Genomic DNA, 26,929 nt, shown 5'->3' with positions numbered 1-26,929 from the left:
AAAAATATCTCAATTAATCTGTACATTGCTATCCACATTGTGAAATGATTTGTTACAAGTGGTTATTGGTTTTTTTTTTTTTTCAATTTTAGAAGGTTGGGTAAAAGTATTCTTTGAAACTCTTCAAAGAATTATCCTTTATTTGATTATTTTGAGTACATCTATATGCTATTGTATATTTACTGTAGATTACACTGCAGATCCTGTAAAAGTGCAATATGGGATGGGCCTTGTGGTTTTAAGATTAAAGGGCAAATATGTAAACTGGTTTCTTCCATGTCCTTTTATTCCATTTTTATTTTTTGCATTTCTTTCCGTTTGTTTTTTTTTCGGGGCGGGGGGGGGGTGGGGTGGATGGTGCAATCATGCCGATGTAATGAAAGACCTTCAAAGCGGCGTCTTCCTTTATTGCCAGTGTCTTTTATTATCCTGGGACAGAAGAGCCTGGACACAGGCTTCCAAGGCCTGGTCACATTTGTGTAGCTGCTACCTCAATCTGCGTTGTCATAGCAACCCATGCCCCAGAGGAAGACGCCACAGGTTAATACATGGAAATGAGGTGCGTGCGTACGGTAACAGAGCCAAAATGAAAGTCTTTCATCAGAAGGTTGTTTAAGAAAAACTCCACCGTCACAAGACCCAAAAAAGGAAGCCAAACACACAGTAACCACAACCAGGCAGAGAGGATCGATTACAAGTTTAAACTTTTAATATTTATAATATCATACAAGGACGTTCTGTGCAAGAGTTTGATGGAGCCGAGCACCTGTACATTATGGACATCAGAGATTATAAGAATTCAATGGAGAACCAGGAGAGCAGACAGGAGCTGTACAGTTTGGCCACGATCGTGTCAAAAATTAATCAAATTCTCTGCTCGTGAACATGGGTTGCTTGTACAAGATTATATACGTGAATAATATATTTATATATTTATATATATATGTATACATGTATATAAAGTGCAAAAACACTTAGGGTGTAGTCATAGCCCTAGAAGTGCTGTGTTTGTGTGTGTGTGTGGGTGTGTGTGTGTTCCACTCCAGCTATATGTCGTCATGTGATTTCTCTGTGTCAGACGCACGGGATGTGTGTGACAGAAGGTCCTCACAAGCGGGTGTCACACTACGCTTTAACCCCCCCCCCCTTCCCCACACTCCCCCCTTCCCCACACTCCCCCCCCCCAGCCCTTACGGAAATACAAAGTTAAATGGATTACCATGTCTGTGCAATATATTGAGTTATACAAATATAATTGTATGAACAAGCTGAAGTAAAGCATTTTAAATTTCCCCTTTTTCTTTTTTCTTTTTTTTTTTCTCTTTACATTTAAAAATAGACATTTGTTTGCAGCTCCTCCTCCTCCCCTGCACTGTAGCACCACAGGATCTCACCTTTCAAGCCAAGAATATGAAAATTACCTGAAAAATAGAACTGAGCGGTTTCTGAGTTTTGTTTTTTTTAAACTTTGGAAGAATAAGGCAATTTCGGTCAATAGAAACATAAGAAAATATCTTAAGCACTGTTAGTTACTAGATTATACGCTTTTTTTTATATATATAATTTGTCTTTCATTTGCTCTTTTTTTTTGTATAATGTCTCTATTAAGTTAAAAAAAAGCAAGTATATTGGTAATCACAGTAAAGTCTTATCCATCTGGCAGAATACGGGAAGCCGTGCTCATTCCACCTCCGGTTCTCTGACTCCAGTTCACGTTTCCTCGGCAACCTCCTGCGTCTGCCAGTTAATTCTGCTGTGAACCCTGTGAGAGAGAGACTGGAGGTTAATCACACAGTGCTAAAGTCTGGCACTCGGACTGAACTTTAGCCTATGGTGTAAGTCACTCTGGATAAGAGTGTTTGCTGGATTAACGCAGTGTTATATAATGTACCCAAGTACAGACAGCGGGCCGTTGATGTCAGCATCAGTGCCCTGACTGGGATTTGAACCCGCAACCCTCACCGAGTTGGTTCTCTTGCGTTTCCAGCAGTCGGGGTTGAGGCGCTTCTGCTCCTCGGCCAGGGCCTTGGCCTCCATGGTGTACATCCTCCTCTCCTCGTTCTTCATCTTCTTCCACTTGTCTCCCAGGATCACGCTGATGGCTCTGCGGAGATAGCGCGTGCGTTAGCACTCGTTCGCTCCCATAGAAACTCAGTGTACGACGCGTGGCTGCGGAGAATCGACTCAGTGTGTTATATGTGGCTGTACAGAATGTTATCTTAAAAGCTGGAACTACGACTGTGGAAGATGCGTAAAGCTTGTGGCTCCTCCCCCTCTGGCGGTCCTGCAGGGCAGCAGGCTGTTGCTGGTGTGTCAGTTCTGGAAGATTCTTTCCCCTCCCTTCTGTCCATTGCTGATGTCAGGGTGCTATATTCCCCCCGTGACCATGTATGATGTAACACACCCTGTAGCACTGAGACCCCCATGACCCCATGTCAGCTGACCCTGTTAAAGGAGTTGAACTGGGACTGGAGGTGAGGGTCTGCCAGGGGATCCTGGGATAGTCTGGGGGGGTTCTGTTCCTTCTGTTCCTACAGCTACAAGTGCAGTACAGCCAACTGACGCTGTGGGGCTACCACTCAAGCCTGACTACAGCTGAGGGTAATTATGCAATCTTCTGTGCAACCCACAGCTTTCCAGGAGGTCCCTCTGTTTGGTCTTTTAACCCTTTAATGTGTAAGATCACAAATATGCGATTAGAATGTTCTTAACTGAACATTCTAATGCTGATGTCGCAATCACATCTGGTAACTGAATGCATGGATCTCTAGAACACTGACTTGGAACTTTGGGGGGAAAAAAACTCATCAAAGGGTTATGGGGTCGGGGTACTTTTTTCAGTTTTTCAACACACCCTCACCCTTTTTTAAGAAAATGTGCACTGTAAAACACTGCGACAATGTGATTGTAAATGGTAATGTAGAAATTAGTCTCCAACACACCTGTTGTCCTTCCCAGGGTACATCTGTGTGTACTCCACCCGGTACTTCTTGGCAAAGAGCATGAAGGCGTTCATTGGCCGCTTGCACTTGGTGGGCGTGGCACTGCTGGCTGTCCCTGAGGTGTGGCTCCTGCTGGCCTTGCCGTGGGGGGACTGGGAGGGGCCGGGGGGCTCGGCGTCCCGGCCCAGCTTCTCGCAGTCGGGGCTGACGGCGCCCCCGCTGGACTGGGAGGCCCGGCGCTGTCGGGCCATGCTGCTCAGAACGTACACGGCCGAGGAGTCCAGAGGGGTGAAGTCATAGCTGCGAGAGAGCGGCGTTAGAGTCACGCCTAGTATACGTAGCCGAACCGCTCATGCAGACACTAGACTACAGCATACATCTACATTATACACAGCCAGGCCCCTCATGAAGGCACTACACTACAGCATACACCTACATTATACACAGCCAGGCTGACACTACAGCGTACACCCACATTATACACAGCCAGGCTGACACTACAGCACACATCTACATTATACACAGCCAGGCTGACACTATAGCGTACATCTACATTATACACAGCCAGGCTGACACTACAGCATACACCCACATTATACACAGCCAGGCTGACACTACAGCACACATCTACATTATACACAGCCAGGCCACTCCGTGCACATACACACAGGCCTCTGTTACACAGTCAGACAGCCAAGGTCGAGGACCCCAAACACAGGCGCACACAAGCCTAACGTCCTGTGTCGAAGGCCCGGGTCGAGGGCCGTACCTCCTGAAGGTGTCGAACACCACCGAATCGTCACAGTTGATGGCGTCCCTGTGCCCTGGGGGCAGGAACACGTCTCCCAGCTGAACCTCGTAGCAGGGGATCCCGTGCTGGACCACCGTCAGGCTCGGGTAGAAGGAGGCCCAGCCTGTGGGAGGAAGAGGAGCGGGGAGAAGAAGAAGAGATGACTGAGCGACCACAGCCACAGCGCAGCCTGTCCTCTGGGGCTCTCCGGAACATTCTGTGCGCCCGGGTTGTCTGGGTTACAGGTACCGTACACAAGACTCTGGCTGGTGCACTACGTGGTGTCTTTCATGGTGTTGTTTGTTTGTTTGTTTGCTTCCGTGCATCATACGATTTTTTTATTACCTTTATTTTTCACAAAAAAGGGATGATCCAATCTGCATTCTGCTGTTAAGAGGCCATCTTCTGGCGAACCAGGGTCAAAGGTCAATTTGAGAACTGACTGGCCGAAAGACACGGTCTCCTCATGGGCCACTAACTTTAGCCCTTCAGAACCATAGCTCTGCAACAACACCCAGAGAGAGAGGCGTTACAGACGCAGTCCAGGTCTGAGCGGCACGCACCAGCACACAAAGCATATGCACACGCGCCAGCACACAAAGCATATGCACGCACACACAAACACACGCATGCACACACACATACACACGTGTATGTGCGCGCACACACAAGAGGAACACTGTTGCCCACAGGACCAGAGAACAGTTCTATATCTTCTATATAGAACAATGGTTGAGAAGCTGGAAGCCCCCTGTCCCACTATGGTTTTTAGTTTTAAACTGTTACAGACCTCAAAACCTTATTTAAACACTTAACACTGTCAAATGTCCTCGTTTTCGTATCCACAGTAGCTCCTGAGACCAGATTAATGGGCCGTAGTACAATTTAGTGTCATCGTTCAGAGTCTTCTGAATGGCTGATTGGCTGCTGCAGTGTTCTAAATGGGCGGAGCTACAGCTGCCTGCCTGACAGTCCTGTGTCCTCTTACTCAACCATGACGCCACACAAACTGCAAACATTTCAACTCACCTGTGACCTCCCGGCTGCTTAGAAAAGCAAGCATTGCTCAAAAAGATCTTTCAAAGGCTTCTAACTAAACAAATGGATTCAAACACTTCAGATCAATGAGCAAAACTATGAAATCCAAAACCGCACCCTATTATTTCCTGAAAAATAACATTTGCAAACCAAGACACCTTTGAAAATGCATTTAAGAATAAAATGATCAATAAAAAGTCCTGATGTGCCTTTCTATTACCGGTCTGTCCAACTAGCCATGGATCAAAATTTAATTAATAATTTGTTTTCCAGGAGAGTGCAAGTTTTGTTTTCATTAAATGGGGAGGAAAAAGCACTTAGGGATATGGGTGTAACCGAGGGTTTGTGTGTGTGTGTGCGCACATATTTGTGTGTGCATGTGTGTTCGTGCATGCACATGTCTGTGTGTGTGCGTGCATGCATGCACATGTCTGTGTGTCTGCGCGTGCGTGCACATATGTGCATTAAGTGTGTGTGTGTGTGTGTGTGTGCGCGCGTGTGTGTGTGCACATACGCGTACTGAGCGGTTCACATTACCTTCAGGGAGGGGGAAAGTGCCTCTCTCTCGTCGTCAGACTCATCGTCAGAGTCGCCCAGCTCCTCCACGTCCTGCCACTCCACGTTGGGGCCCCTGTGGAAGCGCAGGCGTGTGCCTGTGGGGCGGGGCCACATATTCATTCAGGTTACGGGGCCCTGCACTCGCTCCGTACCTGCTACCCTCACCCGGAACACCCTTCTGGCAAATCTACCTGCTAGCTTAATGCCCTTTGTTATCAACTTAAACAGCAAACACATGTAAGCAAGCATTATATTTTCAACCTTTGCACAAAATGTCTCCTGGTCATTGAAATGAATGAAAAATTGGGTACAGGATGTAACTCTAGCTTAAAGCATTTTCTCAAAGTCGAGAAAGTATAGCTAATGTATAGGCCTTTTCCAGACCCTATACCCTCTTCCTGTATGTATTTAAGCAGTATCTGGTTGAGAAAGCTGATTAAAAAATACGTCATACTGTTTGACATACTGCTTTCACAATGTTAGTGCTATAACCTTTGCAACTTTAGACTGCCAATCTCAAAACAACCTAAACCCTTCAATGGAATGTAATTCTGAATGGAAGATCTTTCAGAATGGAGGATCAAGATCTGTAATAGCCAGGTGTGTCCAGCAGAGGGAGCACAATCTGCTTTACATACACTCTTTCATAAAATGGCTGAATAACAGCGAGAGACCCTACCAAGCAAAAGCTTTAAAGGATATGCATAACCCCATTTACAACATAGATATCATTATTTTTATTTTTATTTTTTTAAAGTAAAACCATTTTAACAATTCATCAACCTAATGTGAATTACACAGCCCATAAATCACAAAGTCGCCAATCGAGAATTCATTCATAACAGTTGCAAATGCCACGCAGTGCCTCCATGCTAGAATTATGCGGGTCAGTAATCTGTGGGTGGACCTGCTGACTTACGAACCGCCGCGGAGCAAAACAGAAACCAGCCTGAGCCGGGTGACTGCATGGCAAGGGATTACCTGCCAACGGCTGGGTGAGTGCAGAACGCAGCGCGTTCTTTAAACCCTGTGACACGGGCCCGCTGCTGTGGAAGGCAAGCGAACCACAGTGCGGTCATGTGACCGGTCGCCACGGCGCTCACGTCAGCCCGTAATTCAGAGAGGCAATTAGGCAAAGCCGACGAGGTGGTTCACCTTGTGGAGTGTCAGAACCGGTTACATCACACCGGCTAAATCTCCCGGTCTCCCGGTCGCCTCTCTGACTAATGAGGAGCTGTGCTGCTTACACAGCAGCCAGAGTCGCTCGAGTGCGTCAGGGCCAGCTCTGAGCCATGATGGAGTCAAATCTGTACCGCCAGTGCTCCCCTCCCAAGAGAGTTCAGTCAGTGTGAAGGCCAGGAAGGCTAAGCCTGCTGCTACATTTCTGCTCGCTGTTTCACTTTCTTTTTCTCTTTTGGTACTTTCCACATTCAGTCATTGTGTGCATTACGTGTCCAACTTACAGGGACAAGGTGCAAACTTCCTAGAAACTGCTGAAAAAACATTTAATCTATATCAGAACGCTGTGTTCTTAAATATCTTGCAACACTGACGCATACATATGATTGTAAAGTTTATTTTCAGGCTCAGTGTATTTGATGATACCAGTATTTATGATACAAAAAGCTGGTGAATAAAAATGTGTCTTAACACCTGCTGTGTGACACAATCTGATATGCAATGAAAAAGTTATACTATAAAGCTGATCTGATATGAAATTATGAACCAAAATAATCTTGAACTTACATAATAGTTCATCTGGTATGACATAACAGACAGACAGCTACACTTTCTTTAGAACAACCTTTTTCCCCCTTTTGGTTTCTCTTCACGCCTAGTTTGGAAGGCAAATCGCATTCCATTGTGATGTCATCACAGATGCAAGTCTGTCCATTGGCTGCACTAAAGTTCCAGCTGGTGAGCCCCTGAGCGTGTGCTTAACCCTGCGCTGCGCGTACCTTTCAGAAAGCAGTGCCAGGCCGTGGAGGGCCACGAATGGGACCAGCCCATGTCATCGTCGTCCGAGAGCGAGGAGGTGCAGAAGACGCCCGACTCCGATTCGCTGCTGGCCTGGGAAACGGGCAGGGAAACGCAGTCAGTGCACTGCAGCTGTGCGGTGCGGTGCGGTGTGAGGTCAGAGGGGGCGGGGCGTACCCTGACCCGTCTGCGCTCTCTCAGGTGACCGTGGGCAGGACTGGGCGCGCTGCTGGAGGCTAGCGGGGGGCGGGCGTAGGAATGTAAACTGTTGCTGTTGGCAAAGATGTGGACAGGAGAGGACCTGAGGGGGCAGACAGAGGGGAAGCAGCCTTCATTAATGCTCATAAGGATGGGTACAGGTTTGCATGACAATGATCTGCTTTAGGAATAGTTTAGGGGTATTAGTGTGTGTGCACTTAATTACCAGCTGTAGTGTGAACAGGGGTGTGTATGCGTGTGATGCCGTGCTGTAAGATGAACGTGAGTGTGTGTGTGTGTTGGTGTGCTTGTGTGTGTGTGTGTGTGTGTGTGTTGGTGTGCTGGTGTGTGTGTGTGTGTGTGTGTATGCGTGTGTATACGTGTGATGCCATGCTGTAAGATGAACAGGAGTGTGTGTGAGTGTGTGTGTGTTGGTGTGCTGGTGTGCTGGTGTGTGTGTGTGTGTGTGTGTGTGTGTGTGTGTGTGTGTGTGTGTGTGTGTGTTGGTGTGTTGGTGTGTGTGTGTGTGTGTGTGTGCGCGCGTAATGACATGCAGCAGGATGTGCAGGCACTGACCTGTTGCAGGGGGAGCTCTGTAAGAGAGGACTCTGAGGGCTCGTGGCAATGTTGGCCAGCTCTGTCAGCCAGCTGGTGTTGGGGGAGCCGCTGTCGGGGGCGGGGCTCCAGCTCTCCCAGGGTCGCTCCTGATGGGACACTCCCGCTGCCACCTGGAACGCCGCTGGCGACGCCCGGCTCTCCTGCACCTCCTGCAGCTCAGGGAGGTCATCTGGAGGAGAGGAGGAGAAGGGAGGAGGCCAACCAGGAGTAATGAGCCAACCAGGAACTCGGCACTACCGGGACAAGTGCAGCAAAATGTACTCTGTCTGTCAGGGTGAGTGCACGTGAATGTGCTTCTGTATGCTAATCCATGTGAACCATTCAATGAATGCATCTCCTGGTGTCCATGTATGTGCATCTTTCGGTGTCTGCATGCAGCATGGCTGCATTCGTGCTTGTGTGTCTGTGTGAATAAGATTACCATACTCCATGCGACTCTCACTGGTAGGGCATCCTGGAGAGGACGGCAGATCCTCGTTGCACTTTAGCATGTCGAAAGCTTCATCCATTCCTGAGACGCTCTGCAGCTCCACCTGCTGGCCTTTCTCTATACTGCGTGGCACCACTTTAGTCTTCACTTCCCACACCATATTATGCCATGTCAGCTCCCCGGACTGCAGACACACATAGCAATGAAAGAGATTCTTCGCATACCCAATAAAGAAACGGCACAAACCCGGTCTCTACCGCCCGTGTAAATGCAGACAATATAGAAAGGCAGGACGCTATCTGGGGGTAAATGCTGTTTCAAAACATTGGCTAATTTACATAGATTAGGATTATGCAATTACAACGCAAAGTTCACATATATGCTTGAATGTGCAATTAGGCATCTCGAGTCTGATAATACCTAGCTGTCTAGTTTGCTACATATTAGGAAAATATTATTATTGCAATATTATCGATACTTTTAAGGGAGCATTCAGAGAAACACAGCTTTTTAAACACGTTTAACAAGATAAGTAATGATCGTTTAACCCCACTCCTTTAAAAGATAGTGTTATTAATCAGTATAAGCACACACATGTCGTTAAATATAAATTATATATATATGCATAAATATTTCGTCAACGTCATCACATTATTTTCATTCGCCTACGTGAGCGTCTAAGGATTGTGAGCGTCACACGGAACAATAGAGCTGGCTCAAAATTATCCTTTGTACTGTATTCATATTCAAGCTAATGAATAAACGAATATATAACCTCAAGGTAGACTAAAATGTTCAAAAAGGACGACTGAATGAATTAAGCTCTTTGTCCTGAAACTTTCTGTCCGTTTTGTTAAATGCTATCATGTGACCCTTTGCATGCAAGCCTTGTTTATAAACTTTATGGACTGGGCGCATGCGCAACAGAGCTCATTCATTCAGAACTGCGTAACAAAAAGTGATCAATAACACAACAGGACAAGAATGCATTGATTAGTTAATAATTGTTTGATCGTATGCAAATGCGTGTGACAACGTAGCATTTTCATGAATCCACTTTTGGATGTAATAAAAAATCTTAGCAAACTATTAAATGTATGAGTTAGCTACCCCGATGAAGAAATCCACACTCCAGCTAGCCAGCGTGAAAATAAAACACCATAAAACCTTATGCCGTCCTTTGGCAAAACAATACCGTGTTTAAAACCCCAACAGCTTCCTCCGGAAGACAATACATTTTATGGACATAAATGGTTTTAGCTGACGAGCAACCGACATGGTCTGATGAAAAGTTAATTTGACAGCTGGCTGTTGCTTGCAATATGTGGACGGAACTCTTTTGTTTGCTAGTTCATGTCAAAATAAAGGAAGCCATGGTATTTTAGCCAGCTAGATGAAGAAAAAGAATGTCAACAAGTTCAGACATTGTGCTCTGTTGACATGTCATTCAAGATGGTGAAAATGAATGAAGCGAAAACGTCACGGAAGGACAGCGACCCGAAGTAAAACAAAACAAACTAGCTAGCCCGCTAGCTTGCTAGCTATCGTGAGTGCCAAAACAACAAGCGTCACAATGAAAAAAAATCACTCTAACAAGAGATGTCACTCGAAGTCAACGCAATTATTGACAATCTGTCATTTCATTGAATTCACAGAAAATGTTAAATGAAAAGTTATTTCCTTATTCCGCTGTATGTATTCAATCTTTTGTTTCTGAGCTATCTGTAGCTAACTTTCTTACTTACCAAACCCGTCGCCATTACCAAGTATCTCTGGCGTTCTCTAGGGGGGAGGGAATGATTACTTTTAGATACGAAAGTCTATTGGTTGCTTCCAATGTCAATATGTGACAATCCTCTTCATAATTGGCTGAATTTTATGATATACGAGAATGTTTGAAGCCTTTGTTATTGCTACATTTATTGGCTATGCTTTACGCCCGTTACTTGTGTCTTGCTGTTAATTGGACAAACTGGCTTACCCCTCCTCCATAGTTTTTTAATCGCTGTATTCAAATGCAACAAGGTTCATTTAACTACAGTTCCCACACTACACTCGGAACAACAATAATTGTCAACAATTTGTCATACTATCCACCAGGCGTACGTTTTGTAATTCCTTTAAACCCAATTACCCGATGATAATAATCAAACATATAACATGTTAGTATCAATGTGAGACAGCCCAGTTTGCATATCATGCAACATTAATACTGCAGTTTTCTCTATGCATAATTCGATCTACCTGATGATTACAAGTAATGATAATGACAAGTGATGACGAGAACATAACTGAAGGTATTGTGTACTTTGCAGGGTGAAGTTGTACAACAAATACATTGCATGCATTTTACAGTGTTGAAGGGCTGTCAATTCCTTTTCAAATGGAAACTACACTTATCAGTCTCAGATGTGGCGGTTTATTCAAACTCAATTTCAGTTTACATAAATTATTTAAAGTATCTTCAATGAGATATGTTGATACAAGATGTAATTAAGAAAGAGCATATCAGACAAGCATTTAAATGGATGAAATCATCAATTGCACACTCATTTTTTAATAAAACTGTACTTTATTGTAATGAAAATTCAAATATAACCAACAATATAATACTGAAAATACTCTGGCATTGAGATTCTGTCGACCTTTGAACTGCATTACAAGAAATGGACAGCACAGCCAACACTAAGCTAGTGCCAGAGGGTTATAACAGGATTTAATACAGACCAGTTGATGTACCTTTTGTTGTTTTGTTTACTTTCTGTTAAACATATAAAGCCAAGTTAAACTCTATGACAGATTCAGACACAGAACTGATGGGGGGGGGAGTATGCCATCATGTAAATACTATGAAAACTACTGTTGCTTGTTGCTTAAAGAGGAAGGAAGGCGTGGTCTTCCTGAAGGAACACGTAACCATGCCGGTATTGTTGTGCAGAGGTAGACGATAATTTACCCAAAACCAATAAGCTGTCATTGGAAGTAATGGCTGACCTCAAAAGTTTAATTAAATGCTGCTACGCTTCTTTTTAGAGGTTTACTGAGACTAGGAAAGCTCAATTACATCAATAACCCGATGAAAGGTAGAAGCTCAAACAAATTGAAAGAGCAAGCACAGAAGGCAAACAACAACAAACAAAAAAAATACGATGGACTGGTGCTTTGTGATTCAAAAGCAAGAAAAACATTTGCCATCTATACTGTTGACAAAATAACTTGTCTTCAAATACTGGCCAAATTCCAGTTTTTCATAGAATAAATAAGTGTCCCGGTTTGCGAGTGCCAGAATATAATTACCTGTCACTCTGAACCCCTCTTGCAGTATTCAATTATTATTATTATTTTTTTTTTTGCCAACACATTATTCCAAAACCAAAAGACAATCCCCATTTCAAACAAAACCACAGTGAAATATTAATCATTAGTCATGAGACAAAATTAGAAAATGTGACCGATTCCAACATCAGTGACACAGATCCATACTGATCCGTATTTTGAGTGGTTAAAAAATTTAATCAGTCCAAAAAAGAAAAAAAAAGGAATAAAATAGACTCACACAATCTGCTGCTGTAGCAATTAAATCGGCATCATAATTTCTGGTAGCAAGTAACTTCCAGCTGCTTAATTTCAGAGGTGCTGTATTTTTAATTTCAGAAAGCAAATCATTTTGTTCTTCTATCTTCTCTGTTTGATTTCTAGGGTATAAAAGTCAACACGTTGTAAGCTACATATGTACAACCTTAACAGATAATCTAGTCAAGATCAGCACTTTAGATAAAACAAAATTCAAGTATACATAAGACATACATTTGTGCATTGGGCCAAACATCTTACACAAAAACAAGAAGCAGCCACTATAAGCTATAAAGTGTTACAATAAAACAATAAATGTACACTTCCCATTTGAAATAACAATTTTGAAAGATTGTGTTTCTCGCAACATTAACCTACAATTGGCAAGTCTTTAAAATAACAAAGTCAGTAACACTGTCATAGAGTCAATGAGAACGAGCATCTTTTGGTAAGTCTGACTTGGCACAAGTCTTAAATTGTATGCATGTGTGCCACCAACAAGAGGGGGGTTGTTTTTTGTCTTTTTTATTGTCCGAGAATAAAATTTTGAAGTGCAGAAAAACACCCCATTCTTTCTACCCCATTGCTGTGCACACAAAATTGGATATAATATGCAGGCCATGGAACTAAGGTCAAGATTCAACCTGCCTGCAATGCACATTTGTGCCTTCAACTTTTCACTGTACAATTTCAGAATCTGTTCTGATTTTTCCAATCCGACACAGTTTTTGTCCATTTTAGCAACTACCAAGACAAATGCGCAAGTATCCCAAACATGAAACGGAATAAAAAAATGTAGAACTGAAAAAAAAATGTTTCACATCCTGCAATTCTGTACTCAGTGCTTAAGATACAGTGCACTGTGGGTAGACTGGACCGAAAGCACAAAAAGTCAAGGAGCGGTTTTGACAAAGTGAGATATAAAGGGAAATTGGGAGGAGATATCAACTGAAGCCATCTTAAATAATGCCATAATATTAAGTATGTGTGCAGTACGTGTGATTATTGACTTTGCTGAAAGATTATGGACTGGGTGCATAAAAAAGCTGTTAAAATGAATAAGAAATAAGTAGACATAAACATTTACCAAATAGATTAACACCTTGCCTAGCTTCATAGAATATACTAAGCAAAGGTACACACAAGATGTAATCTATGCCCCAGAAAACTCATTAAGCATTCCATGAAATCTGGAAGTATACCAACATATTTTGTCTAAAATATCTAAACTGCTATCGTTAATGTGGAGCTACACATTTCAGAAAGCAGAATAAATAAATACGTGTAAAAAAATACAAGTGGTCATGGCAACACTTGGCATCTAGAAGTTGACGGCTTCCCCCAAAACACCTTCCTTTTCTTTCCTTACGTGCTGCAAGTCAGTTTTTGCTGTTGGGCTCTCATGCACTTTGATCCTCAATGTCAGTGTTACTTCCAAACAGGGCGACTAGCTGCTCTTCGTAGTTTTCAATGTTTCTCTTCATGATGTCCATGCAGGGGCCCAACAATCTCTCAAAGGCCTGGATGTCCATTTCTGTGAGGTTAGAGAGAACTCAAATGAATGCAAGGCAGAACAACAAAAGGACACAAGGTGTTTGACGCCTATAACAAAATTATATGGCCCAATTTTTAAAAGGAATTTATATGTTCAAATGAACAAAGCTGTTTAAATCATGTACTTCAATATATAACTAAAGAGACATTACCATATTAAATGACTCAATTTTTAAACTATCCCAGCAATAACACATATGCATATCTTTTTTAAATCCCTAAAGTACAAAGTTATATATTTAGTTTACAGAGTTAATTTCAGTGTCACACTACAGCAATATCCCAGTATGATCCAGGACAGGAAATGGAAGAGGGCGGTACCTAAACATTTGACTTCTCCCACGGCGTACGCTGAAGCAGCTCTAGGCTTGTTAGTGACCAGAGCGAGTTCTCCAAAATACTGCCCTCTGGTGCACAAGGCAATATCCACCTCCCCATTCTCCACATCTTTCTTTGACTGCAGGGGAGAACACACAATATGCGGTATCACTGCATTCGCCCCGCCTAGCAGGAAATAAAAATCCATTCCCTGGAATTCAGGTTTGAATTGGATATTGCTAACACCTGTGGCCAATTAGACAGTGAACTGCATTACAACTGTCAGCTGCACCCAAACCCTATACTTTGACCTCAAGTCCAGTGCTGGCAGCAGAGACTTACTTTGCTCCTCTTCATCGTGATTCTAACTTGTCCAGATTCCACAATGTAGAAACAATCAGCCAAATCTCCCTGAAACACATATCACGATACATTATGGACAACAATCAAGTTGAGTTGATGCACCATATTCCATACCAGAGGTGTAAGATCCTAGAATATTCTACATTTTTGTTACAGTTATGGACCATCGGAATCCACAGATGAAAACACTTTGATAATGGACACATTATAGTGTGGAAGAGCAAAGAACAGCAGATCTGGGCCTGCAGCATCTAATAGAGCACTTTGCTCCAGAGCAAATGTAAAAAAGAGAACCCAATAGAAAAACAGAATCAGTAAAAAGTGAAGAGGTCACCTGAGCAATGATCTGTTCCCCGTCGTTGTAAACTCTTGAGGATAACACGTCCACCACCTTCATTCTCTCAGAGAGCTGCAGTGGAAAGAGTCAAGGTACCAGGCTTTGTTAAATCTCTCTCAATCCCTCTCAACCGTTTAAAAATGTAAGAAAGAAGACGAGACTAACTTCGAGCGATGTGAGCAACGGAAGGGTCTCAATGAAGGCCTCGTACATCCTCCGCTTCTTGGCATTATTCTTCACAATGATTCTTCTGAAAGTCAGTCGGTCCTACAACGCACAGCACAGCGAGTTTTCCTCAGGTTGGAAATGCTTACACTGAGGGATTGCTACATGCTAATTTCAGTATAATGAGCACTAAGTCCTTCAAAAAGAGAAAAGTATATTTGTAACTCATCAGATGATTTTCAACTTATGTCAAGCGGAGGGAGCTATACTCTGGTCATGTCGATAATAGAAGTTAGCGCAGATTCAACACCGTCCCCTCATGTACTCCAGCAAAAAACCTTAGTTTAGGACTTTTAAACATCGCAGATTATTGAAGGGTTGTGCGAGAGCTCACCAGGCACCAAAGAGCACCAGGTGAGGTAGCAATGATGGTGGCCGCCCTTGGAGTGTTGTACATCAAAGCCAGCTCCCCAAAACTCCCACGGTTGTCATACGAGCCCACGGAGCGCTCTGTGCTGTCAACCTTCACGAAGATGTCAAAAGTACCTCTATAACACGGACAGGGATTGGAGGAAGACAATACATTTAGAAGAGGAAAGCTGCAAACAGAAACTTCTTTCATCTGTCCCACTGTCTGACTCAGTCAAAGACTTTCATAATTTCCTAGAAAGACAACTCCGGGCCATGAATTAGGAAATCAGCCACAACTATGACTCATTAAAACGCATTACTAACAGCAAAGAACAATGGTAATCTGTCAAGAAAAGTTCCATACATGGAGGAAAAAAGATTTAACTGAGACAATTTTACTTTACAAATACGTGCAATTATTCAAACCTGATCGGCTTAATGCAGTGTCATGCACACTAATGTTCTTCTAATTTTTCCTATTATTAATATTACAGTGTGAATGTGGAATGTGGTAAATGTCGCCAGAATTACAGATGGGATTTCATGGCAAGTGTTGATGATACACACACAGTAATGAGATCTGAGAGGCCGTAGTAATGCTCCCACTGAACACCTGATATGTTTGCCTTTTCACTTTCTAAAAGTGCTATAAAAGCAGCTAAAATCCTGTCTGTGCCCTCTTTATCCTATAATGTGACCTACGTGCTGATGGGGACAAGGCTCTGGCAGTGCCTGCGCAAGATGCTGAACTACTGAAAAAGATGCATGCATTCTACAGCTCAGTCCTGAATGTACCACCTCTAAATATCAGAAATGAAGAATCGCTTGCCACCTGCCAACAGGGACCGTTTCAAATTTCACCTGCCACTAGAATTTGGACCTAGCATCCATCCAGTGAATTCTATTCAGTACAGTTCCCAAGGCTGGGTGGGAACTTTTCAGAATGTGCATATAAGTCTGGTGGAAGTGAACCTGAACCTGTAGCATTCAGCGCTAATGCAGTTACTCCTGTACGTGGTCATGGCCAGTGACAGCAGTGGTGACATCACATCAAGACCAATGAGAATGAAACTAAAAGGGGCGGTCCAACCTTTCGATGACGTAGAAGTTGTCGCCATCGTCATCTTGGTCAATGATGTGCTCGCTGGCCTCCACCAGCTTCTCAAACATGGCGTCCAGCACCTGAGACATCTGCTCCTGTGAAGGTGGGAGGACGAGAATGGTTGACAGGTGACAAACAAAAATTCAGAGGCCACTGGGAACTCAAATACGGGCGAACTGATAACCAAGAGTCAGAGTAGAGTCTCAATACAGTGACAATGTAAAGGCATTGAAGTTAATTCAATTTCAAGGCAGGGATAACAGAAAATGATGTGTTTTTAATGCCACCCACTTTTCAGACATATTGCACTCCGCAGTCCTCCAGGCACAGCGCACACAAAATAAAATGAGTTATCTGTTTATTTCTATTTTTGTCTTTGGAGAGCTGGCTGCTGCTGCAGTATTCACAGAGGCAAGATAAGGGGTGTAAGCAGAAGTTGAAATTCACTTTAACCCTAACTGCCCACTAAGACGCAGGACTGGACTGATTGTGTTGACTCGGTACATTTACTTCACCGAGCTCTCTGAGTTAAATGCAAGCTACAGCCATTTCCATTTGGCACACTGCACTGGTATTTTGCATTGCTAGTCAGATGTTCTGCAGTCTAGGGAGGTAATCAAAGCAAAGCAACAAGCTCAATGATTACAGACATAGTTTATATTTATCTGTCTGGAGTTTCAAGGATTGACAGACTGAGCGTCGACCTTTCATGTGCCTTTTTGAAAATAATATAATTTAGCGCATGCCTCTATCGGACAGAACTGTAGTCCAGTAGGTGGCAACAGACACCCGACAGGAAAAATCTGTGCTGCGTGAAGCAATGTTCTCCATTTTATGTTTACGCCACTGAAACTGCAGTTGAACTCATATGACCTCTCACATCCATTTTTATGAATGTTCTTACTCCACGTCATTCGTGAAGCATTTAACCTAAACGCAGCCATAACTCATGAACTATAGTTTCAAAATAAGTCACAAACAGTCAGGGGTATCACCAGGGATTTCAGGCCCCATAAAGAGATTGGGCACCACCCCAGAATATCCTGTGTTCTGTGTTCTGATGTTTTTTGAGAACCCCTCAGTCAGAAGCCTTGGAATTACCCCCCCCCCCCCCACCCCTGCAAATGGCATTACCTCTCACCGAACAGAACCCTGAAAATGTTTACATTGCATTTGCCGTTTTGCAAGATGGACACACTTTAATCTGAATTTGTGCAGTAAACATCCAGTGGTTTGAACAGGTAGTATTTAAAGTATAAGCTATACATGTCTAGCCCTCAGATAATCTGTTGAGCAATTAATTAGTGTAATGAATTGGAACTGCACTTTACTAATGACAAGCAAAAACGGAACCTGGACAGAGACTACAGCAATGCGCACTATCATACAGAAACAGCACATTAGCCTGTACTGTAACCCGATTCACCAGCACACCGTGCCTCTCCTCCAGTCAATGAAGTGACCTTTTGTCCTCCTTTGCAATTCATATCAAATTTGCCTGGCTGCACTTTAGAATCACAGCGCTTTCCCTTTCTTACAATTAGAAAAACAAAGGAGGAAGAACAAAAAATGAATAAATCAGTAAATAATAATCCCAAAAACACAGTTTTTGTAGACAAGGAACCACTGGCCAACAGCAGAGAACAGAAGAAACCTGCCAGCACACATCAGTCACTCTTACCGCGTCTAAGTTTTTGAACAGAAGGATGTCTTTGCAGGCCTCCTGCAATCTCTGCCGCTGCTCATCTGTTTTGGGATGTGTAATCTAAAAAGAAAAGTGAAACGTTATGAGGGCAACCGCACTGGCCTTTGTATTACTGGCATCTGGGCTCGTAACAGCCGTTAAATTCACATTCAGCTGCTGTGGAACTGGCTTCAGCTCTGAAGAACATTGCAGGCATGCTTTTCCCTGCCGCTAAGCCTTAATTGCAACACAGCACGCATGCAGATACTAACATACATGCACCCCAAAAAACCCCAAAAAGTGAACGCCAAATATGATCACTGGGGATAAAAACGGAAGCCCTGCTGTATCATTTATCAGCGTGCATTATGAGTACATTATGCGATACAGTACGTGCGCTGCCACTTTTCAGCACAGTACAGCAGCAGTACAGTTGGTACACCGCTAATCCCATTACGACATCCGCGGTTACACAGGGGCGCTGTGCTAGCATAGCGTCAGTGCGGTAGCACTGCAGCAGAAGCAGCAGCAGCAGCAGCAGCAGCAGCTTACCCTGGGCTCCTTGTCTTCCTCGTCGTCATCTGGGTTGAACGCTTCAGCGCACACTGCAAAAGCAGACACAAAGTAAAGCACCCCATTTTCACAGCCAGGTACACAGTCATCCAACACAGCTCACTGGACATGAATTTGGCACGGGAACTTTCAGGGGGCCGGTCTTGAGAATGTTAGCGTACTAAGCAGATACAGAAACAGAACAGGAGATACGGACCTAGCTGAGTAAACAGACAGCATTCTGTAAACATGTTCCAGTACAGTGAATGAAGATTACTATGATATGCAAGCTAATCTTACTGTGCTATTGGTTCACATTGGTTAACAAATAGTATAGTAAGCTAGGCAGAATCGTACTCCACAGGGAGGTTGGACACACTATCCTCTTTGTATCCACTTCTGTACTGTTGGAGTTTTTTTTAAATATATATATACAACACAAAGGGCAGGGCTGTGTACATACACCTTCAATTCCACAACAACTCTATCACTATAGGGTTATTTCATTTCCGATTAAATTTCAGATAATTCAGAATCTCAATTCTGGATATCTGTTACTTGCACTCACTTATTTATTAAGTTATTTGTTTATTTATTTAGGCAAAATGGCTATCTAGATTAGCATCTATTTTACATAGTCAAGACAGCAGCAAGACAAAAAAATAACAATTCAAAACTTAGCACTGTATGAAGTAACATCCACAGTATTCAAAGCTTACAGACTGTAGTACATCAATGCAAAAGAAGTGCTTGCATGAGATTTTCATCAATAATATTCAACAAGAAATTCAAGATTTTGGCTTGGCCCAAAGGGACAATAAAAAACCACCACGGGTGGTGAAGCTATAAAATGGACACTCACATACTTAGGCGTATCCCTTGATACGGCCACTAAATGGATTTCAGCGCCTTCCTGTTTCACTGAACAAAGCTAGATGCTAGGTGACATCACCAAGAGCTTTTTCAAACATATTAATCTGAATATTTAATGAAATCGTAGTGTACACTGACATCAAAAAGAAAAGTTTTTCTGTTCCGTTTGTTGACGACACTCCAAGAGGTTCTTGGAGCAAGCCTGCATTTGTGACGGTATAATAATAGTAATAAATAGTGTATTTAAAAAACTAGCAAAACTATTAATCATAGTAAAATAGTCCTAACTAATGTCAGGAAGGACTTTAGAAATGTATTTATTTTTATTCTCTATTCTGATGTATAAGGAAATTCAGTTTAGCAACAGCCTATGTTATGTTATGCGTCTTGCACAATGATATACTTCCATTAGAGGCACTTTCATCATCATGAACCGAAATATTCTCGAAAAAAGAAAATGCACCAAAAACCCGAAACATTTTAAAGAAGGAAATGGGAGTGCAGTTGACAGAAAGCAGACATAATAGAGAAGACATGGGCCATTCCAAACATCGTCAGGATGATGAAGAGAAATTCCAAACGCGAGCGGTCCGTCTAGACTGAAGCACCCCCTTCCGTTTTAGGGAAGCCCCTCCCCCGTTTTAACGTTTTAAAAAGTATTTTATCCATTTTCTCAGCAACTGCTCGTAAACAGGATCTCTTTTTACTGGATATCCACTGAGGCTGTTCACGTTGTAGTAAGTGTTCAAGCATACAAGAGCAGATCCTCACCTGGAATTTCAAATTTTATAATCAAAATTTGGCCAATCACTACACCACACTGCCATGCATTTACTGCCATTAGACCAGCCATAATACAATGCTTAGTCACATGTCTAGCCAATCACCATGACCAAAAGTGCTGGCTATTTTAGCGTACTGGTCTGCTGTGGGACTTGAAACCTGGATACAGATAAAACTCAGAGCTCTCTTTTCCTCTGACTAATGACTGGGTCTTAATGAATCTCTAGCTTAATGAATGAAAGCTTAATGAATTGTGTTCACAGAAAACCCATTCTGCTTTCCCATTGATCCTAGGCCTCTCCACCTCAGTTATAACATTAGCTGTCTAACACCCATTGGTTAGCAGCTATACTTTCATGTTCCTCATAGTGCTTTTCTATTGGTATGCCACACACACCAGGTGATCCAATGTCACACATCTCAGAAGCAGTTTCCTCAATTTTCCTGCACACCCCCGAATGCTTTCGGTCTCCTCTCCTGTCCTGGATACTGGAAGGCCTGCTCGTTTTACAGCAGGTATGTGAGGTTATATGAGTATTCCAATGTGAGTGCGGATGTGTCAGTATTCTACAGTAGTTGAGAGGGATGGTGTCCGTATTCTACAGTAGGTGAGCAGGGAATTGTCAGTAGCCTGCATCGAGTTGAGTAGCACCAGTATTTTGCAGTATGTACATGCTACAGCAGGTGAATCAGATAGTGTCAGTGTTCTACAGTAAGGCAGTGTCACAGGTGGAAAGTCTAGGGGTCAGAAAGTAAAGGTCCTGCCATGTGTTTCTTCCACCCATGAACTCAGCCAGCTGATTTGACTAATTAGTTCTACCTCCTGGCTGAATAATTAGCAGGTCAAGGCAATTGGAACAAGATACTGTGGAGGACTTCTACTTTCTGAACCTGTATTGTCAGCCTTCTAGCGAGTTGGGTAATGTCAGTATTCTGCAGTGGGTGAATGTGCTTGTGACCTATCACACAGCCCCAGTTTGTGACTGGAGCTGTGTAAGTATTATATACAGATATCAACTTTATTCCAGTTATTAATATCCAGCCATGTGACAACCACAGTGGTAGCTTCACTGACTGGATCAATACCTCCTCCCACAATCTCCACATTTCCCGTAATAGGACACTTCCTTTGATGTCACTTCACATCACCTGGTATAAATTCACTTTCTGGCTTTTGCAAAAACTAAGCAGTTTTGTGGAGTTTATATATATATATATATATATTTAAATATATATAAAGGGATCAAAATGATGGCTATTATTTTATCATCACAGGGGAAATGGAATGGGGAACAGTAAAAGAAGTGAGGAGGTTTCTATAAAAGCCACAGAATGAAAAAAGACACGTAGCTCTTTGTGGGCCTATATTTTATTGCGACATGTTACTGGAAGAAAGACCAGCCAAAAGAAACAAGAAGTGATATTTTATGTCCGCAGACGGGAAAATATATGCACAACACCACATTCATACGTGAGAAGAGGATATACTCATTTTGTGCGAAGAGACTGTGAAAAGCTCCCCGTTACTGATCCGGTGCCCCTGAAAGAACAGCACGTTCCCGGTGACTGCTGTTCCATTATTAATGTGGGGCAAGTTTGGGCGCTGGGAGTCGTTTGAGTGTGACTGCCTGTCCCTGAGAATGGACACCTATCAAGTGCGAAGCTGACAACTGTGGCCCTTAAGACACAGACACGTGCGCGCACGCATACACACACATACACGCACGCATGCACGTGCACAACACGACGCACACATATCACACGCACGCATGCACGTGCACATACATGCACACAATCACACGCACGCCCACATACACGTGCACAAAAACACATGCACCCATGCACACGCATACACACACACACATACACACACACACACACAAGCGCACGCACCTAAACAAACACACACAAGCCCCTTCCTCCATCCGAGCAAACCATAAATTTTCATCTCCCCCTGAGGACCACTTTCACAGTCCATTTTCACCATCATCATTTCCTACAACTCTAGGTGCATTTACACTATATTTTCCTCTCTGCTCTAGAATTCCCAGCCTCAATGCACTACACCTCCCATACTGCTCTATACTAAACAATAAAACATACATGCTTGTATAGCCAAGTATGCACTAAAACAGGGGAAGGCAACCCTGGTCCTGATGTGTCAGAAATGTTTTTTTCTCCATTCAAGCATATAACTACATAATTGTATTAAAGACTAGTCATAATGTATGCAGGTGACTGTAGGTATTCAGCATTTCATCTTTCAGACTGTTAATAATCCATCAAACTCTTGCAATCAAGCTTAAATGGAACAAAAACCAGGAACATCACTGCCCCTCCAGGAGCCAGGGTTACATACCCCCGGTCTAATGCAACTGAATTTATGCATGATAAAACAATAACAAAATTACAAGATGTATGAGTGTGTCAGTGTCTGTGCGTGTGTGTGAGAGAGAGAGAGAGCGAGAATGCCTGCATGTGCTACCCATGTTTCTTATCTTATGAAACTGAAAGCGTCGTGGTAAATTTGTTATGCAAAAACTTTTGTTGTTCTTACTGTTTGAAAGAGGAAGTGAAAAGTAACTATGCATTTCTGGTCCTGTAGCTGGAGAGAAATTGGTTTTCCCCCAGTGAAACACCAAGCTTGTGTATTCCCTTGTAAAATGTCATAAAGTGTCACTTTAATTTCACAGGCTAAATTCATTCAATTGGTTTATTAGACTGAGAAATTTACCAACATACAACAAAAACAAATTGAATCATAGACAAACTAAGTTATGCAGCATTGCTAGCACAGTAACAGACACGGCTGCATTTCAAAAAACCCAAACCTGACAAAGAGTCACAACATATCAGCATGTAAAACTGACTGACTTACCTGAAGCTCTTCTTACAAATCTGTTGATCACTGGAGCTGGAAAAACAAAAGTAACCCTTATCATCACATCTTAAAATAACACACCGGATTAGAGCCAAAACTCCAAATACAGATGAAGTGTAAGTCCAGTTTAATAGCTCTAGAAACCTAAAAAATCCAGTTTTATAATATATCTTTGCTTTCTGGAGTTAAAGTTTCTCTCTAATTTAATGGTTTAGCTTTGCTTTCCAGATTTTACATCTAAACCAGCAGCAACCACCCCAGTTCCTTACGACACATGATCCTAATTATTTTTAGAGATGTGTTTAAAAAATGTAGAGGAGAAGAGCCTTGCATGGGGTAAACTACATTATTATAGCTGTTAGCTTCCTGAGGCTGTTCCTGCTGACATCAAGACATGTTGCACCATTCGATTTAAGTTAACAGTTCCATTTTAAGTTGGCCATCCTGTATTAGCATCACTCTGTCGGAGATCGTTTGCCAAAAACACAGGACGGTTCACTTGGTCACAGGCGAGTGCCGTGCTTTTTTTTTTATTTACGATGTTGCCTGCTGAAAAAAAAAAAAACGATCTGCTTGAACACAAGTGGCTGGACTGCTCAGGTATTTCAGCCCAAGCTGTGTAATTGGTTTTCCACCACAGGAGAGGATTCTGGTCTACCGGCAGTGGCGCTTGTTTTCTATACATAACCATCACTCGCTGCAGAATATTAATATAGTAATTTTTTAAAATTCAAAACCTGATTGGCTATGCATCAGTGGCAAAAGGGTCACTCAGAAGCCAGAGATGGCCTTTTTCAAACATGGGACATGTTAGAATTTTTGTGCGCACATATGAATAAAAAAACAGGCTACATGTTGAAACAATTTTAGCAATTCAATTAGTCTTCTATTCAAGGAATATTTGAACATTGAATCTAAATCTGACAGCCCCATCTCACACTGGCAAAACAAATACATAATAATAATAATAATAATAATAATAATAATAATAATAATAATAATAAATAAAAACAATTAATAACATGGCCACTTCCATAAGAATTAATTTTTCCCATTAATATCAATGTTGTTATACAGGGTAAAGTGAAGACTCCATGTCACCTCAACAAACTGTTATTGTCCGTGCTGCAGCGTGTTCATTGGACTAAACTGTGCTGTATCTAAACATGTGGTACATGCTCTTTAATCCTTTGAAGCTCGTGATTCTTTTCTGAATAAAATCTGAAACAAAAAATGAAAAGCGTCCGGCAATAAAAGCACTTAGCACTGAAACAAAAGCTCCTGATGAAAGATACATGAGCATGGGGGCCATTTCAAAACACCAGGCCAGTCAGCCACCACAGCTGCTAAAAGCTTCCTTGTTATCTGTCCTCTGTTGAATTGGCTCTACATGAAACATACTACAATGAAGATTAAATCATATGATATCCGATATATAGGCTATATCAGTCATACTGCTACTATTAGCCTACAACTGTCTAATTACAAGGTCAGTTGTTGGACTGCAACAGAACACATCAGTCCAGCTTTTCATACCACCTGATTTAAAAACACAATATAGACAGCCAGACTGAAGTGCATTGTGGGAACACTGACTTTCAGCCCGAGTCTTAAAAACAAAACCTGTGCACTGAGCATCTGCAGCACTTTTAACGCTCCCCACATGGCATTAATTTAATCAATACCATCACTGCAAAAACATTTCCCTTTCGCTTTCATCATCTTTTTTTTCCTCTTTTAAAAAAAAAACTCTTTTCATTGCACAGCGGATTGGAATGGGAAAATTTATGTAAGAGCTCTTATTTTAATTGAGACCTACAGATGCCCTCAACAAGCTTTTTGTCTCATATGGACCCCTTTTTCATCTATGGTGAGACAGCAAATTTTATTTCCCCTTCTGCTTCTCCCCTTTCACATTGTACTCAAAGATCCTCAAAGACGCTACTCAAATAACTAAAAAGTATTCACCAACTCTTTTGTTTGGGGGGGGGGGGTTATTATGAGCCATGAAATAAAATATGGAGCCATTCAGTGGTTTAGCAGGTGAAAAGCTGACCTTGATCTAAAGGTTGCAGGTTCACATCCTAAATCTTGTATCAGTGAATGCAATATTACCTCAGCAAACAGTGTGCTAAAAATGTAAGTGTGCTGGGTACAATAAGAATTATTATTATTATTATTATTATTATTATTATTATTATAAGAATAGTAACAATAATAATGCTTTGTTGTTGATGTTGTAGTAGATTATTATTATTGTTGTTGTTGTTGTTGTAACAGATTAGAATATTGAGTTTTTCTTTTTGAGTCCAGCAGAATAAACACAACCTTCACCACAAGGACTGATTGAGGAAGGCCCTACCACTCTGTTCTGCAGATACACGTTCTTCACCCATTGCAGGGTAAGTGCCATTCGGTTTTTTCTTTTAAACACCATGTGTGGAGGACAGTTTTGGACCTTGACTGGATAAGCCAAGGAAGAAAGCCAAAGCCAAACATTAAATTTCACTTGTTTCCCCAAGCCGGACTAAAGAAGCACGCCCAAAGCACTTGCTTGACAGACATTTCTACACACGGCTACCTAAGATGAGTCAGTTTCAAACGAACCGTAATCTACAATTCTCAAATACGAAATTACCTGGTTGTGGGCCTATTATAAAATTATACAAGGTCTTTTTGAATTGCGTTTTAAGTATTGTCGTATTTACAATGCTGGCATTCTTCTCAGAGGATCCACTTGGCCTTTCTAGCAGAAGATCACTGACTGTTGGGTTCTGTCTGTTTTGCAAACACAGCACTGAGGCCGCCTTGGCAGTAGCTAACAAGCTGGCTGGCCCATTCCAGCAATTATTGTACGATGCGTTAATCTGAGATAAATTCATGTACAATTGGGTGACCGTTCCTATTATAGGAGGATGTTGACAGTATTCATTCAGATTTATTTACCAATAAAACGTAATAGCATGTAGCCTATTCGGCTATCTTAGTGAGAGCATTTCCCATTGTCATTCACAAAAAAAAAAAAAAAAAATGCGAAATCATGGCAGAGGTAAACGTTATTAGCACTGCAAGACACGTTTAGACTGAACGCTCCCAGGCGTTTTGTGTTGTCACTCTAATGCAACAACTAACGGTAGCGAATACGGTTCTATATGCCACTACTGATTGATGAATATTAATGTTAATCTGTTACCTACGAATTCCTCGTCCTCCTCCTCTTCATCCTCCCCATTTTCCGAGTCGATCTGCATGGCTTCCTCGATAAAGTTGACTGCCTTCCCAGGTCTAATAGCCGAATTTTGGTCATTGCCAAAAGCGACCCCTTGGCTCTGACTTTCCTTCAATTGAGTGAAGTACTGCAGGGCAAACTCCAGCAGATCTCGGGGCTGATTCCTCAACACTTCCACGGTAAAGCTCTGCAATAGCTCCGTCAGTCCTTCGGGAATTTCTATACTCATTCCTATTGACAATCTCTGGAGGAATCAGAACAAAATTACTAGTTTCCTTTTTTTAAATCAGCGTAAAAAATCGCGTAAAAGCTATAATTTCGGGTCGTGCGTATTTTAACAGAAAACGTTGCATAAAGCTATGTTCCCATTCCCGTGCACCCCGAAATGAACGAAGCTTCCTGCTATCAAGCCTCTGAATGAATGAAAATGGCAGTAACAACTGTAGCTAGCTAGCATCTTTAGCTGCTGGCTACAGGAAACCCACGCATGTGACCCAAGAAACCATGGTAACCACCCATCCAGGCATTGCGTATGCGAACCGCTGCAAAACTG

General features: G+C 42.4%; 3 protein-coding genes across 4 annotated transcripts in view; 1 reads left to right on the top strand and 2 right to left on the bottom strand.

Moving 5' to 3' along the window:
• The window catches only part of cog5 (component of oligomeric golgi complex 5), a 128,470-nt gene extending 128,206 nt beyond the window's left edge, over positions 1-264 (top strand). The window contains exon 22 of the mRNA XM_064342813.1: positions 1-264. This exon is cut by the window's left edge and continues 287 nt beyond it. The gene's annotated coding sequence lies outside the window, so the exon portion shown is untranslated.
• Positions 265-687: 423 nt separating this feature from the next.
• Positions 688-10,427, bottom strand: hbp1 (HMG-box transcription factor 1). Of its 2 annotated transcripts, none has more exons than XM_064342817.1 (11): positions 10,297-10,427; positions 8,543-8,735; positions 8,080-8,290; positions 7,483-7,606; positions 7,287-7,398; positions 5,308-5,423; positions 4,078-4,234; positions 3,712-3,856; positions 2,943-3,242; positions 1,963-2,104; positions 688-1,762 (listed from the first exon to the last, which is right to left on the bottom strand). In XM_064342817.1, exons 1-11 carry the CDS (start codon positions 10,309-10,311, stop codon positions 1,745-1,747), a joined length of 1,533 nt encoding a protein of 510 aa, XP_064198887.1. In that variant the 5' UTR covers positions 10,312-10,427; the 3' UTR covers positions 688-1,744. The 2 variants fall into 2 exon arrangements, with proteins under 2 accessions (XP_064198887.1, XP_064198888.1); XM_064342818.1 differs by having other exon boundaries at positions 8,564-8,735.
• A 676-nt stretch (positions 10,428-11,103) lies between these two features.
• On the bottom strand, positions 11,104-26,823 carry LOC135259012 (cAMP-dependent protein kinase type II-beta regulatory subunit). Its single transcript, XM_064342819.1, has 11 exons — positions 26,341-26,823; positions 23,145-23,180; positions 18,611-18,663; positions 18,056-18,139; positions 16,363-16,469; positions 15,256-15,409; positions 14,862-14,963; positions 14,694-14,768; positions 14,339-14,407; positions 14,000-14,135; positions 11,104-13,658 (listed from the first exon to the last, which is right to left on the bottom strand). The coding sequence occupies exons 1-11, from the start codon at positions 26,603-26,605 to the stop codon at positions 13,525-13,527; spliced, it is 1,215 nt and encodes a 404-aa protein (XP_064198889.1). The 5' UTR covers positions 26,606-26,823; the 3' UTR covers positions 11,104-13,524.
• Between the last annotated feature and the right edge of the window lie 106 nt (positions 26,824-26,929).

This window comes from Anguilla rostrata, chromosome 7, assembly GCF_018555375.3.
Source record: "Anguilla rostrata isolate EN2019 chromosome 7, ASM1855537v3, whole genome shotgun sequence".
Lineage (NCBI taxonomy): Eukaryota > Metazoa > Chordata > Actinopteri > Anguilliformes > Anguillidae > Anguilla > Anguilla rostrata.
The sequence above is the reverse complement of the archived record's forward strand: the minus strand, read 5'-3'. Positions and strand labels throughout refer to the sequence as shown.